A 15487-nucleotide genomic window follows, 5' to 3' on the forward strand; every position below is an offset into this window, starting at 1 on the left:
AAACATACACCAAAAAAATTCAAGATGCATAAAAGACTTAAATATCAGTTGTGATACCATAAAAGTTCGAAAGGAAAACATAGCTGAAAAATTTCAGATATCCAACACAGCAATATTTTTGCCGATATAGCTCCTAGGGCAAGGGATATAAAGAAAAGAATAAATAAATGGAACTACATCAAATTAAAAAGCTTCTTCATGGCTAAAGAAAACATCAGCAAAATGAAAGGGAACCAACCATATGGGAAAACGTATTTGTCAATGATAGCTCAGACAAGGGTTTGATCTCCAATATATATAAAGAACTCACACAACTCCACTCCAGGAAGACAAACAATCCAATTAAATATGGGCAAAGGACCTGAACAGACACTTTTCGAAGGAGGACATACAGAGGGCCCAGAGACACATGAAAGGATGCTCAGCATCACTAGCCATCAGAAAGATGCAAATTAAAACCACAATGGCATACCACCTCACTCCTGTCAGAATGGCTACCATCAATAAATCAACACACAGCAAGTGCTGTGGAGAAAAAGGAACCCTAGTACACTGTTGATGGGAATGCAGACGGGTGCAGCCACTGTGGAAAACAGTATGGAATTTCCTCAAAAAACTAAAAATGGAACTGCCTTTTCATCCAGTGATCCCAATGCTGGGAGTATACCCTAAGAAACCTGAAACACCCATTCAAAAGAACCTATGCACCCCTATGTTCATAGCAGCGTTTTTACAATTGCCAAGTGCTCGGAACAGCTCAAGTGCCCATCAGTAAAGGAGTGGATCAAAAAAACTGTGGTACATTTACACAATGGAATATACACAGGGGAAAGAAAGAAAGAAGGAGCTCCTACCCTTTGAGAGGACATGGATGGAACTGGAAAGTATTATGCTCAGTGAAATAAGCCAGCAGGTGAAAGACAAATACCATATGATCTCGCCTGTAAGAGGAACCTAACGAACAAAACAAACACATAAGCAAAACAGAACAAGAGACATGGAAATAAAGAACTGACAGTAACCAGAGGGGAAAGGGAAGGGGAGAAGGAGGGAGCGACTGTGAAGAGTCAAGTCAAGGAACAGGTATAAATGACCCAAGGACATGGACAGCAGGGTGGGGACCGAGTGTGTGTGCGGGGGTTGGGCTGGGCAGGGGAGAGCTACCGGAGAAAATTGGGGCAACTGTAACTGAACAACAATTTAAAAACAGAAGAAGGAAATCTTACTCAGCATCAGCATAGATGGACCTGGTGAGCATCACGCAAATTGAAGTAAGCCATAAACCCAAGTTCGAAACACCGTATGACCTCACTTACATGTGGAATCTAACGAACAAAACAAAGTGACGAACAAAATAGAAAGAGAGACATGGACACATGGAACAGACTGAGAGCTGTCAGACGGGAGGCGGAAGCGGGGTGAATGGAAGAAGGAGAGAGGACTAACTGAAGGACATCCACGCATGACCCACAGACACGGCCAACAGCGTGGTGACGGCCAGAGGGGAGGGGGCCGAAGGCGGGTGGAGGTGGCCAAAGAGGGGAAAGTGGGGAACTGGAATAGTAAATAATACAATAAAGAAAAATGTACGAACAAGTTTTGCCCTTATGTTAAGTGTCTTTATCACAAAACGATGGTGATCACAACGATGACGATGACGACGATGACGACAATCCTAACAGCGTGGGAAGAAATTCTGAAGGCAATGGACAGGCCGATGGCATAGACTGGGGCGGTGGTTTTATGGGTGTACACTTATCTCCACATTTATAAAGTGGTACACATTAATTACGTGTAGCTTTTTGGACATCGAAAAAAATTTAAGTACCCGTTTGAGGAGGCCATGTGATATCCAGGTGGAGCTTAGAAGAGACAGCTCGACTGGAAGGTAACTTGGAATTGGATAAGGACCGATATTATCCGAATTCAGAAAAGAGAGCTAGAGGTCACACAGAAAATTTGGCCTCCCATGTAGGGTCACCCCTGAGATACAATAAGTGAGAACGTATTATTTGCTTTGTGACTTCCTCGTCTGCCAGTCTCTGTCCCTCTTTGAGAAATCAGTTCCAGCAGAGAGCAGGGCAGAGGGGCAAGACGACAGCTTGGAGGCCCTGGCCAATCGCTGCTGGCGCAGCCATGGAATTATGACATGGAGCTTGGTTGCCGGGCTACTGCTGGAGGCAGGGGCACCTCATCTCAGATCAGAGCAGCCTCTGCCAGAAGCAGACGCTGCCTGTGAGGCTGAAGACCAGCCAGAGCTCAGAGGGGGCCTAAGAAAAGGTATGGATGGATAAAAGGGGGTGACGTGGGGGCGCCCCAACATTGGTACTGAACTAAAATATATTTAAAATGTCGTTAAATGAAGAGAAAGATGAGGGGTATCCAGATACATTAGTGATACCCAGAAAAACTCAAGATGAGTTAATTCATGTAATCCAGACGTCTTTAAACAATATAGCTATACAAATAAATAATCTGAGTAAATGTGCTGAAGATATATTTGGGGAAATATCCAAAGAGGTTGACAGGCTCTCTTTCAGAGTTATAGTTTTACAAGATCATGTAATCCAGCTGACAAATGGTATTACCTACAAAAATGAAAATGGAGAATTATCCTTGAGAATTATGAAATCAGAGACTTTTCGAAGTACAGCTATTCAAACACAGCAGGTATACTCCTCCAAGCAATTACCTGTTAAAATGTCTGAAATGCATGATACTCGTGTACTGACATTACCTATGAATAGTTCTTCTTGCCAAGAGGATACAGGAGGTTTAAAGGTGTCTCCTGATGCTTCATATTGCTTTGACCTTTACAAAGAAAAGACTGTACCTGAGTGTGAAGAAGAAAAGGGGGCAAAGCTCAAGCAAAAGAAGCATGAAGAGCATCCCAGTAAACCAGCAAGTGTGCCTCAGAGTCAACGGATGGAAGACGAAGCTTCAGCGTACCAGGTCCCAACTGCTTGGGTCTCTCTTTCATATATGGATCAACCAGATGAAAATTCCTCATTTCCCTGTTTCCCATTATGCGAAATCAATAAGTTTGTAACAAGCACTGTAGGAAAAGTGTTATCCAGCTCTCCACATCTGCCAACGCATGGAGCCGGAGAGGTTAAAAATCCCCTTCCATACGTTAGGTACGGAACTGGAAGGGGAGAAGTAATGCAATCCCAACCTCAAAATCATCTTAAAACAAAGGTGTTCGTGAGCCCTACAGCGCCAGACTCACCGCCTGAACTGCCAACTGATTGGCTGGCTCTATTAAAAGTTTCAAAGATGGAAACACCTTCCTCAAGCATGCTTCTCCCAACTCAACTTGCACCGCCTGTTTTGAGAACCCCGGCAGCAACATCTCCTACTGCCTGCCGCCCAAGTGTTCCTGGAGCAGCTGTTCCCATTATGCCACCTAAAGGGGACTTCTCTACTCCAGCATCTGAACCCTTTCCACATTATGAACTGACAGGAGATGATCCGCGTGCACCAGGTGCAGATCGGGACGTGCCTCCATCTCTAACTTCTTCTCCAATAACCTTACAGAGTATTCCAACAAGGGCCACAGTTACCCACGTAATTGGCCCTATGTCAGTTGTACAACCACCACCACCTTCAATTTCAAACTTACCAAGATCTTCACTTTCATCATTGCCAAGCTACTGTATTCCACCACCAAGATACCCGGCTATACTACTGCCAAGATCATCAACTTCACGAAATTTGATTCCACTCTCACCAATATCTTCATGTCTACAAACATCAACATCTTTGATTTCATCACCAAGAAGTTCATTTTCTCTGGCCACGAGCCGGTCAGACACCACCACCTTGTCAAGATGCTCAGATGCATGGCCATTAAGACGTTCAGTTGCTCAGTCACAAAGGCCTTCAACTGCACAATCAACAAGGCACTTGATTCCACCACAACAAACACCTTCAAGTTCGAATCCAGCAAAGTCTTTCAACCTACAGTCTTTGTTTTCTTTTGTACAAACACCATCTCACATTCCGAGCTCATTGGCTCTACCAGTGTCCCCGTCTTCATCAGCTGCAGGGAACGCCACCTTAAAGGAATGTCCACCACCTATACCAGCATTCACCAGAGTAAAGATTGCGCTGACGGAAGCAATAAGGAAAGCTATAGAAAACTGAAGATCAACGAGTGCCAAAAAGCCAAAATTGAAGTTCCTAAAAGTGAAGCAAGTTGTATTGATTTCTCATTGAGCTATGGGACATAATTCTGGTGAATCGGTGAGGCTAATTGGATGGAGAAAATGAGCAAATAAATAAACCCAGCTGAATTGAAAATAACTCTCTATTGTTTTATTTTCCACTAGTTAAGTCATTAATAATTATTTGGATTTTCTTTAGAATAATCCATGATTTTCTTTGTCCAAGAAAACTATTACCACTTACTTCACAGTAAATACTTTATTTTATTTTAAAGATTTTATTTATTTTTAGACAGAGGGTAAGGGAGGGAGAAATATCAATGTGTGGCTGCGTCTCGTGCACCCCCACTGGGGGCCTGGTCCGCAACCCAGGCATGTGTCTTGCCTGGGAATCAAACTGGTGACCCTTTGGTTCACGGACCGGCACTCAACCCACTGAGCCACACCAGCCAGGGCTGCACAGGCAGTTCTTAAAGTAGTTCTTAAAATATTTTGAAGACAACTACTATTGAAATTCTGAGGTTATCAAGGGCCTCTATTCTATTTCTGGTACTGTGTAATGCAAGTATCCAAAAGTACTGCTTCCATTACATGAGTGTATTCAGGAAGTATGTATACCATGTAGCTCGCTACACTGCAAGAGAAAAGAACTGTCCCCTTTCCTTTTCTGCTACACAGCAGCATTGTCTGGAGAGATTGAGCTCTCTCTAGGAGTTTAAAGTTTTCTAAATGAAAAATTCAGAGTTAATAACTTTTATCAAATACGGTTAAAATATAGTAAGTTTTAATACATTAATTTCACAAGTAAAAAGACGCCATGGGATTGAGTGAGCCACCTACGTTAAGACTCTAAGGAAGGGAGTTGAGGCCTGAGCTCTGAGTAACTGCAATTCTAACACAGGAGAGGTGGGGGGTCCCCAAAGCGGAGGGGAGATGATCAGAAACACAGCAGTGGCACCAGGAAGCTGGGTGCCCGAGATGGACCACAGAGTCCAAGTGCGAGTATTTCAAGGAGGGAACTCTCTGCAACGTGGCGCACGATTCAAGTAAAATCAGAAATCCTGGTTTTAGCAGCTCAGAGATCTACTGACCCCGAACAGAAGAGCTCCAGTGGGGAGTCCAGAGGAAAGAGGAATACACTGGGATGGTTTAAGTCAATGCACGGGGCGGGGGGGGGGGGCGGGGCGGGGGGGGGGTGCGGTGGAGAGAGTGGGCGGACATGTTTTCCACTAGGCTGGGTAGCGAAGAGATGCATAGAAGACGGTGCCTGGATGGGCAAGAGAGTTCACGGGGAGGAGGGGAGGTAGGAAGGCTTTGTGTGTGTTGTAAGAAAGAAGGGAGGAGGGGAAAAGTTAAATCCTCGTATCTGATAGCAATATGTCAAGGAACAATTCCTAAAATTGAAACATCGAGAAACAAGTACGATTTGGAGACATGGAGATAAATACCAAAATTTAAACAATTGAATTTATCTACAGGAGAAAATGTACTACATAAACCAAAGAGTTTAAAAGTAACAATGAGGAGCAATTTGCCCTATCAGATATTAATGCATTCTACAAAATTATAATAGTTAAAACATTACATTTAGCACAAAACTTGGTAAAATATTTCGTTAAAACAATAAAAAACCCAGAGAATATACGTATATATGGGAACTGAGTATTTGATTAAAATAGCACTTGCAATCAATATAGAAGGAATGCAAATTTCATAAATAATATTGGGGGAACAGTATAATTTTTTTCTTCATTTTTATATTAAATTTATTGGGGTTACATTGGCTAATAAAATTATGTAAGTTTCAAGTGTACAATTCTATAAGACATCATGTGTATATTGCATTGTGTGCCCATCACCCAAAGTAAAATCTTTTTCTGTCACCATATATGACTCCCCTGTTACCCTTTACTATCTCTCCAACCCCCTTACTTTCAAAAAACAAGGTCCTAACCATCCATCACACTCTGATGATATCAATCAAATCCGTATGATCTAGTGTGTCCTTTCAAGCCGCTGTCTCCTTGCTAATTTTCTATGTGGAAGAGGTATCAATCCACTGACATCAATAAGGTGTTAAAATCCCCTCGTATGACTGTATTACTGTCAGCCTCTCCCTTTGTGACCACCGGGATTAGCTTTACATAGTTAGGTGCTCCAATGTTGGGTGCGTAATTGTCCCAGGGTTCTACCCTCTTGTTGGGTTGTTCCCTTTATCATTATGGAGTGGCCTTCTTTGTCTCTTACTAGAGCCTTGATTTAAAGTCTATTCTGTCAGATGTAAGTACTGCTACCCCAGATTTTTTCCCCTTTCCACGTGCATGAAATACCTTTTTCCATCCCTTTACTTTTAGTCTGTGTGTATCTTTCATTCTGAGGTGGGTCTAGTTCCACCTTTTAGTTTCTACTTTACTTTGTTTCTTCTGATTATAAAATGGAGAGGGGTTATTTGAATAAAGTCACTTAAATATGAATTTCTAGACCTAAAATTTCACCTGATGCGTATTCTAATAATAAATACCGTTTTGTTATGAAAGCAACGTGGTAACTGATACCACGAGGGAGGGAAGGCTGGCCAGACCCCACCCCCGACTCCCGCCTTTCTTTCTGCTTTTCGACCTTTCTGCTGCTGCCATGGAGTGTTCCGTGCGCACCGCCTGCATTGGACTTTCAGCATTAACTGGCATCTCTCCGTGTCCCTAAATACCAGTGCAGGGAAGGATCTGGATGTTCCAAGGCTTCCCGGTGCAATGCTCGCTCTATCAATGCTTCCTCACATTGCAGGATAAAGCAGGATGTAATCATCATAACAGCAGCTCCCATCCATGACCGTCTTTGCAGTTGACAAAGCGCTTTCACACGCATGTCACCCCGGATTGTCCCTAACAGCAGCATTTCAATGATCCAGAGATTACGGATTCTCTAAGGCAAATGAATAATCACAGAGTGTCACAGCCGAAGAGGCTGTGTAGCCCCGTGGTTTTCCAGCCATGTGACTCTCTGCCCTGGGGGCCCTGGGGAGGGATTTGGAAGCCGGGATAGAGACCGAGGGATTCCTTCACCCCACCCACCCCACCAAAATGCAATGACCTCTGTTACATATATAGCCCGTGTAACTGCTTTTATATGTGTTGCCCGATTTGGGTTCTATGCGATTTTTTTCTGTATGAGTTTGTCCACAGCAAGGATTCTACTCCTTAAAAGTTGAAAATCCACGTGTGGGTGACAAAGTTGAAGCTCAGAGAGGTGCCATCCTGAGCCAAAGGTCACGCAGCTGTAATTAACTGTAAGTAAGAGCATGATGTGCCTGATGTGAGGACCAGCGTGGCTTCGGAGACCAGGAAGTTGCATACAAAAAACATGAAATCCAGATAGTTAAAAAAAATGAAAGATGAGACAAGAAAACAGAGGACTTTTTGAAAATAGTGGTAAAGAATGCGTAACACAAAATATACCATTCTAACCCCTTACATGTACAATTCAGTGTCATTAAATACGTTTACAATGTGTATCCACGTTGTACTCACCACTCTCTGTTTCCAGAAATCTTTCATCATCTCAAACAGAAACTCAATATTCACTAAATAGTAGCTCCCTGTCCTCCCCTCTATTCAGTCCCTGGAAACCAATATTTATTCTCTGTGTCTATATAAGTGGAATCATACAATATCTGACATTTTGTGACTCACTCATTTCACTTAGCGTAATGTCTTAAGAGTCATCTTTTCTTTTTAAGGTTGAATGATATTACCATTATATATATAGGTGTGTGTGTACACACACACACATATTACATTTTATTTATCTCTGCACCCACCAATGGACATTGGGTTATCTCCACCTCTTGGATATTGTTAATAATGCTGTTATGGATATTGATGTACAAACACCTGTGAGCTGCTGCTTTCAATTCTTTTGGGCATATACCTCAGACTAGAATTGCTGAATCACATGGCATTTCCATGTAACTTTTTGAGGAACTGTCAAACTGCTTTCCACATTGAAGTCTTTTTAAAGCACTGATTTATGAATTCAGACAATAGGCTTTCCAGATAATTTACTTGCCGTTACCATAAAAGATTTTTCTTCTGTGTTAAAGTGGTTTTTTCCATTGGCTATCTTGGTAACTGACACATAGTAGATACTCAATAATTCTAGTTTCACAAAGATGCTAATGGTACTATTATCTATTCTAATAGGATCTTATCTGAACTATTAATATGCTTTTCAGGGCTGTCTAACCTATGGCTCATGGGCTCCAGGATGGCTATGAATACAGCCCAACACAAAATCATACATTTACTTCAAACATTATGAGATTTTTGTGTGTGTGTGTGTGATTGTCGCAATGTATTTAATGTGTGGCCCAAGACAAATCTTCTTCCAATGCAGCCCAGAGACGCCAAAAGGTTCGACACCCCTGCAGATCATGAGAACACCAATGCTATATGACATTAAATTTTTTTCCCTTTTTTCCTTGTGTTTGCCACACATATGCCCACTTTCCGTTTTCTTAAGAAAGAGGTGTTTCATCGTGTAACAATCCCTTTCCCACAGAGGAATGCCACAACTGCCACCAGCAGAACAGCTGCAGACCAATAGTTATGGAAACGGCATTAAAGCTTTTAAAGCGCTTCCACATGTACTACCACTTAAGATACACTGAAGAACACAAGATGAATCTATCATGAAGAAAAGGGTTTGGGCTTTTAAATTTCTTACTTTAACATAAAAATACATCATTTGCTTTGACCTAACTAACAGTAAAGTATCTAGCAGGATGCTTCACATCTTAGTGATTCACATAAATCTTACTCATAACAAATTGTATTTCACTTACATTTTTGAAATACCTTTTGAATACCTTGTGTTTCTACTTTAAGTCTGCTCCTGATTTATAGTGCCAGTATCCCTTTGCCTAACTCTTCCTGACAAATACCAAAACAAAAGGCAAGACACATTTACATTAAACTGAGACAGATGTTGTCTAGAGTAACCAAAGGCATCAGATTTTTTCATTCTTTGTATCTCATACAAACCGGAAGCAATTCAAAGGAATACTGATTAAATAGGCAAGAACAAAGAAAGTGGCACTTACTTCAATTGTATGGATAATATCTCTGGGACCAATAATTTCTGGATCGTATTTAATGTGTGCTTTGTTGGTGGCCAGGGCCACAGAGCAGTAGAAAATCCCTCTGTGTTTTGTGAGGGTAGACTCTATTTTATGTACACAGGAGGCGCATGTCATTCCTCTCACCTATTAAAGACAGATGCATTGTTATTCAGAAATATACTTTTTCCTCCATTAAACATGAGCTATTATTTTATTATTTTTTAAAATATTTATTTATTTTTAAAGAGAGAGGGGAAGGGAAGGAGGAAGAGAGGGAAACATTAATGTGTGGTTGCCTTTCGCACGCCCCCTACTGGAGACCTGGCCCGCAACGCAGGCATGTGCCCTGACTGGGAATCTAACCGGCAACATTTTGGTTCGCAGACTGGCACTCAATCCACTGAGCCACACCAGCCAGGGCTATTATTTTCAATTAAGATAACTCTTGCAACAGGGGATAAACACACAAGATCTTTCTGCACTACGATTATGCTTTATATATGACCATTAGGACACTTTTACATCACACTGAACAAGGATATGTGCCAGCTGCCACATGTTACATGGCAGAGGATCTCATGAAAAGTCTTCCCTTTCTTGTCACTACTCTTTGCAGGGAATTTGACAAATCATTTTTTTTTTAACTGATTGATTTTAGAGAGAGAGTGGAAAAGCGGAGGGGAGGGAAAGGGAGAGAGATCAACTTGCTGTCCCACTTATTTATGCATTCATGGGTGGATCCTTAGGAATTTTATCCTTCATAAAAGCAATGAGAACACTGGCAAAAATTGTCAGATCCAACTTTTTCAGAAATTTGGAACATGAAAGCTTGCAGCAACCCAAGAAGCATTTCTTCAAGAAAATGAGATGAGCCCTGGCCAGTGTGGCTCAGTTGGTTGGAGCATTGTCCCATAACCGCAGGGTTGTGGATTTGATACCTGGCCAGGGCAAGATGCCTAGGTTATGGGATCGATCCCCAGTCCAAGTATGTGCAGGAAGCAAACTGTCCACGGTTCCCTCTTGCATCAGTGTGTCTCTCTCTCCATTTCTCTAAAAGCAATGAACAAACGTCCTCAGGTGAGGATGAAAAAAAGGAAAATCAGATGAATCCCAATAAAACAGCAACCTATGTGGCACTATAATCGCCCCTCCCCTCCAACTCTCTGGTAGTCATGAAGACCACCAGCTCACAATGAAGGTAAAAAACAGCATCAAAAGCCACCGGAGTGGGCAAAAAGGGTTGGGGCTGCTCCAAAGCCTCTTTATCAGTGAACTTTCATTATTTGAACTGAGTTCTATGAAATATTCCACTTTCCCTGACTACGGTTCAATGTGTGCAAAAGCTTTTTCCTCTGGAAAAATCTGTCAAACACAGCCAGAGGTGCCCTGGCTGGTGTGGCTCAGTGGACTGAGAGCCGGCCTGAGAACAGAAAGGTAGCCAGTTCAATTCCCAGTCAGGGCACATGCCTGGGTTGTGGGCCAGGTCCCCAGGAGGGGGTGCTCAAGAGGCAACCACACATTGATGTTTCTCTCTCTCCTTCCCTTCCCCTCTCTCTAGAAGTAAATATCATTAAAAAAAAAACACCTAAGTCTTTAATGCACTTGGAACTTATTCTTCTACATGCTATATAGGTAAGAATCATATATTTTTTAAACTTGATTTTCATTTATTCATTCCAACCCAATTCTTCTTTTTTGGTTTGTAGCAGATATATGATGATTATCTTTTACATCCATGCTTGAAAGTTACCACAAAATCATATCTTATCTTTCCATTTTCTAGTTCCCTTAATTTTCCTTTTATGTCTTATTTTCCCAACTTTAATTATCTTTGGAACTCTTTTCTGAAGCCTCTATATTTTTTCTGGAAATCTTATTAATTACACTAAAATTGTTACTTACAACAAGTTCCAAAACACCATCCCCTTCGTCGGCATTTTCTATCACAGTGGCTCCAAATCCAAGCTCTCGGATGAACTCGGCTATCATCGGGGGCTGTATAACTGCAGGATTATATCTTACTTCCGCCTTGCCAGCCATCAGAGCAACAAGCACAGAGTATATTCCTAGGAGCATGGATAAGGAAAACAACTCAGATAACACTGCTTTTGAAAAAAAGTAATGTTATAATATTTTTGTTTTCCACTTAACTGTGAAAGGATTAAAGTAAATCTGGAGACACTGATTACTTGTACATAGTCTTAAACCCAAGCCAAATAAAACTATTTGAAAAAGGGGTCTCCGCTTCTTAATTTTTAAGAATTTGTAAAATTTTTATTTTACAGATTTTCAATTATATATATATATATATAATGTATATATGCACACACAAGAGAGAACAACATAATAAACTTGATAAACTGATCGCCCAGCTTCAACAGTTAAACAGTTATCAATAATACCAGGTTGATCTTGTTTCATCCGTATTCCTAGCCAAGTAATCCCTGCCCTCTATCCTGACTGTTTTCAAGCAAATCCCAGACATCATATCATTTCACATGTAAATATTTAACTATGTATTTCTATTTGGGGGAGGCGGATAATGGTGGAAAGAAGGGGAAGGGACTAGTCCAAGAACGTGTATGAATGACCCACGGACACGGACAACAGAGCGGGAATTAGCTGTGGGAGCAGGGAGGTGGGATGGGTGGAGGAGGGCAAAGGGGGAGAAACCGGGACAACTGCAATTTAAAACATAAAATATGTTTTAAAAAAGATATTGTTCTCCTTAAAAATACCCACAATACCACTCTCATACCTAAAATAATTCTTCCATATTATCAACTATCCAGGCAACATTCACTTGCCCACAGGGGTCTTATAACTGCTGGTTCATTGAATACAGTTTGTTTTTTTTTTGTTAGAAGTAGGATCCAAGTAAGGCCCATGAACTGCAACCAGCTGAGACCTTATCATGTAAACATAAAGCATTTTTAGAAACTAATGAGACAGAGTCCTAGAGAAAGGAACTCATGAACGTAGGAAACGGCTGCAGTTGCAGCAAAAATTCCAAGAATGTGCCAACATACACATTTAATATTTTCCAATGATACTCATTTCTTATAATTCTCAAGTTTTACTGTCTGGCACACGCTAATCTAAAGTGCTCTTAATTCCTAGAGTGAAAAAGTGCCACACAACTCGTTAACAGAACAAAGGACTTCATTTTATGACAGTCACGCTGCGCTCCGGTGAGAAAGCCTTTTGTTAACAAACATTCCACTTCTCCAGGCCAGCTACCGCTGTCATTGCCAGCAAGGAAATTAATTCCACACAGCAGAAATGGCAGCTCTTTCTAGGAATCTGTGGCACTTGGTCGCTACCTGACAGGGAAAGGGCGTCAGCGGTTAATAAGTCAGCTCTGGCGGGGGACACAAAGAAAAAAATTAACCAAATATTAATTTGATACTTTGACTAAGAAAACAAAGTACTTAATTATAATCTAAGCTTTCTATATAAAGTGCTTCTCTTGGGCTGTGTGGGCACCAAATAATTTAGAGGAACAGGTCATGGTAAAGTGTCACTAATAAGAGGACAGAGAAAGTAGCAAAAAATCTTTTTGCTTTTTGGTCGAATGTAATCCATAGCCCAACAGAAATACAAAGGAAATTATGATTTTTTAAGTTTCAAAAAACAGATTTCATACTTACATAAATTATGGATAATTTTTAAAAATTCTTACTTCAAACTATAATTAGAAGTCTTTGTCTTCGTTTTTAGAAATATAATGAGCCTAAACAGCGGGAAGACCAGTGTTACTTGGTTTAAAAAACAAAAAAGTCAATGTGGTTACCCAAGCTAGGCCGATGATACTCCTAATTGGGTTAAAAGGTGGTAAAGGGGTAATAGGGAGTAACTGAGAGAATCAGCCCAATAGGTTTTTTAAAAAAAGATTTGGAGCCCTGACCGGTATGGCTCAGTTGATTGGGCATCATCCCGCAAAGTGAAAGGTCGCTCGTTCAATTCCCAGTCAGGGCACATGCCTGGGTTGCGGGTTTAGTCCCCAGTCAGGGAACATAGGAGATACAACCAATTGATATCTCTCTCCCTCTTTCTAAAAAAAAATAAATAAGTAAATAAAATCTTTAAATAAAAGATCTGTAATTTGCACAGGCACTGCTTATCTCATGAAAAAGGCTATTTCTGAGTTACCCAAAAATAGTTGGTTATAAAATTAAAGAAGAACCTCAGAGACTTTCTTTGCTATCTTTTCTTTTTTAAACTCCCTCTGAGGATGTGGTTTTTAATTTTTAAAAATGGTAATATAACAGTGTATTTCTTTGTAAAAGTCTTTTTAAAGTGTTTGAACTTTTTTTTTAATTGTTCCTCAAGTACAGTTGTCTCTGTTCCCCCCCCCAATCTCCCCAGCCCTACCCACCCCCACTTCCCATCCTGAATCTGACCGTCTTTGGCTTTGTTCATGAGTCCTGTATATATTATGTTCCTTAACGACGATCAGGACAATGCTCAAACCAGCTAGGCTACCCGACTAGTCCTTTGGCTTTCATTTGCTTGCAACCTTCCTCCTTTTCTTTTTCAGCCAATCAAAGTGTAATATAAGCTTTTAGCCTTAAGTACATTTTAATTAGACATAATGGAGGCTGAAATGAAGGATGCAGAAATGACAGAATGAAGACCAGATAATATCGAGATGAAGATGGCTCTGTGTAACATACATTTGGTTATAATGTTTTGGCCTTTATATATAAGGTGATTCTACTGGCTACAGGCCTACGTTGTTACTATATATGCTTTGAGTTATTTCCCCAGTAGTAGGGATAAGCTTATGCTAATCTTCCTTATTCAGTCCTTGTAACTAACAGCCTTTTTCTTTAAAACCTCTGGGGCTAGAGCTACCTAAGGACCAAGCCTATGACTTCAGTCTCATTAAACATAATCAGACATCTCTATGGTTAACAAATCTACTAGGCCATACTGTGAAGTCTAGCGATATGAGTGTAAATTTATAAGCTAAAATATCAGAGTGTGACTAAATGATGATGTGGAATTTCTAAGATTTTGTATCCTAGAATTAAAACTTGTACAAAATATTACATAACTTTTGAACAATTTTTACTGCAAGCAAAGATCAATGATCAAACTGTTGGAAGAGAATATATGGGGTTGGCAAGAATAGGTTTACAGCTGTGCGTACCCGAAATAGTTTATTCTTGTATTATTATTTATTATTGTGTTTTTTATTTGTATTATTTGTCATCTTCTTATTGCGATTATTTCATACCCTTACTTATGATTTAACTTTTAGGTAATGATGGCTGGTAATTTAACCTACTTCTGCCCACCCCTGTAATTCTAAACAAACCTGGTTTTAGTCTCGTATGTGGGCTGGGTATCGTAATACTGAAATCTATGGGTCCTAGTTGTTAGCTTTAAGCTTAAGTTTATCAGGAAATTTGTATGCTTCTTAAAATACATTGCATCCAAGGTCCACAAAGAATAGTAATCTTACGTATTTCTTTTTGCTATTTTCCTGCAAATTTCACTGCTGTTAAAATGTGCTCATGAAGCACGCGAGATAGGAGGTATATCTAAGAGAACAAAACACTAACAACAACTGGCTGTCAGAAAGTCAAGGTTGCCTGGTCACTGAGAATGTTTGCAAGGTCCTGGAAAGAACAATAGACACAGTAACAAAACACATACAAAAGAACAGAGTCCTCAAACTAGAATATAAAACAATGGGCTTTAAGAGTGCCTCACCTTCTTCTCGTCTTAAATTCCGTTCGATGTTTGCCACACAGGAAGCACAGGTCATACCAGTGACCTGTATGAAACACTTAGATGAAGTCTTTGCATCCTCCTTGTCCTGAACTGGTGCCATCACTTTAGTATAAAGTTCATTAGTTGAGGTCAGATGTGGCATTTCCGATGAGGGATGAGCTATTACTACCAATGGCTCATTTGCATCTGCTGGACAGAGAAAGAGTCTTTTTATTTGGGGTATTCTCCAGCTGCATCCTGGTCATTCATCACAATCCACCCCTAGGAGCAGTCAGTCCATTCCTTTAAAGCCCTGGCTGGTGTGGCTCAGTGGACTGAGCACCTGATTGTTGAACCAAAAGGTCACCAGTTCAATTCCCAGTCAGGGCACAGGCCTGGGTTGTGGGGCCAGGTCCCCTGTTGGGGGTGTGCGAGAGTTAACCGGTTACTGTTCTCTCTCACACATTGATGTTTCTCTCCCTCC

At 40.8% G+C, this 15487-nt stretch overlaps 1 protein-coding gene and 1 non-coding gene across 2 annotated transcripts in view; both read right to left on the reverse strand.

Annotated features, from left to right (window-relative positions):
- Positions 1 to 15487, reverse strand: part of ATP7A (ATPase copper transporting alpha) — a 90739-nt gene that overhangs the window by 24924 nt on the left and 50328 nt on the right. The window contains exons 5-7 of the mRNA XM_054566661.1: positions 15004 to 15210; positions 11185 to 11348; positions 9265 to 9426 (exon numbers count right to left, since the gene is read on the reverse strand). Of these exons, the coding sequence (XP_054422636.1) occupies positions 9265 to 9426; positions 11185 to 11348; positions 15004 to 15210 (533 nt within the window). The remainder of the gene's footprint in view (positions 1 to 9264; positions 9427 to 11184; positions 11349 to 15003; positions 15211 to 15487) is intronic.
- On the reverse strand, positions 8644 to 8776 carry LOC129065411 (small nucleolar RNA SNORA41). Its single transcript, XR_008528585.1, has one exon. It is a non-coding gene; the product is annotated as a small nucleolar RNA SNORA41 (small nucleolar RNA).

Source organism: Pteronotus mesoamericanus, unplaced genomic scaffold (genome assembly GCF_021234165.1).
Source record: "Pteronotus mesoamericanus isolate MK-2021 breed Mesoamerican mustached bat unplaced genomic scaffold, CSHL_Meso_final contig_177, whole genome shotgun sequence".
Taxonomy (NCBI): Eukaryota; Metazoa; Chordata; class Mammalia; order Chiroptera; family Mormoopidae; genus Pteronotus; species Pteronotus mesoamericanus.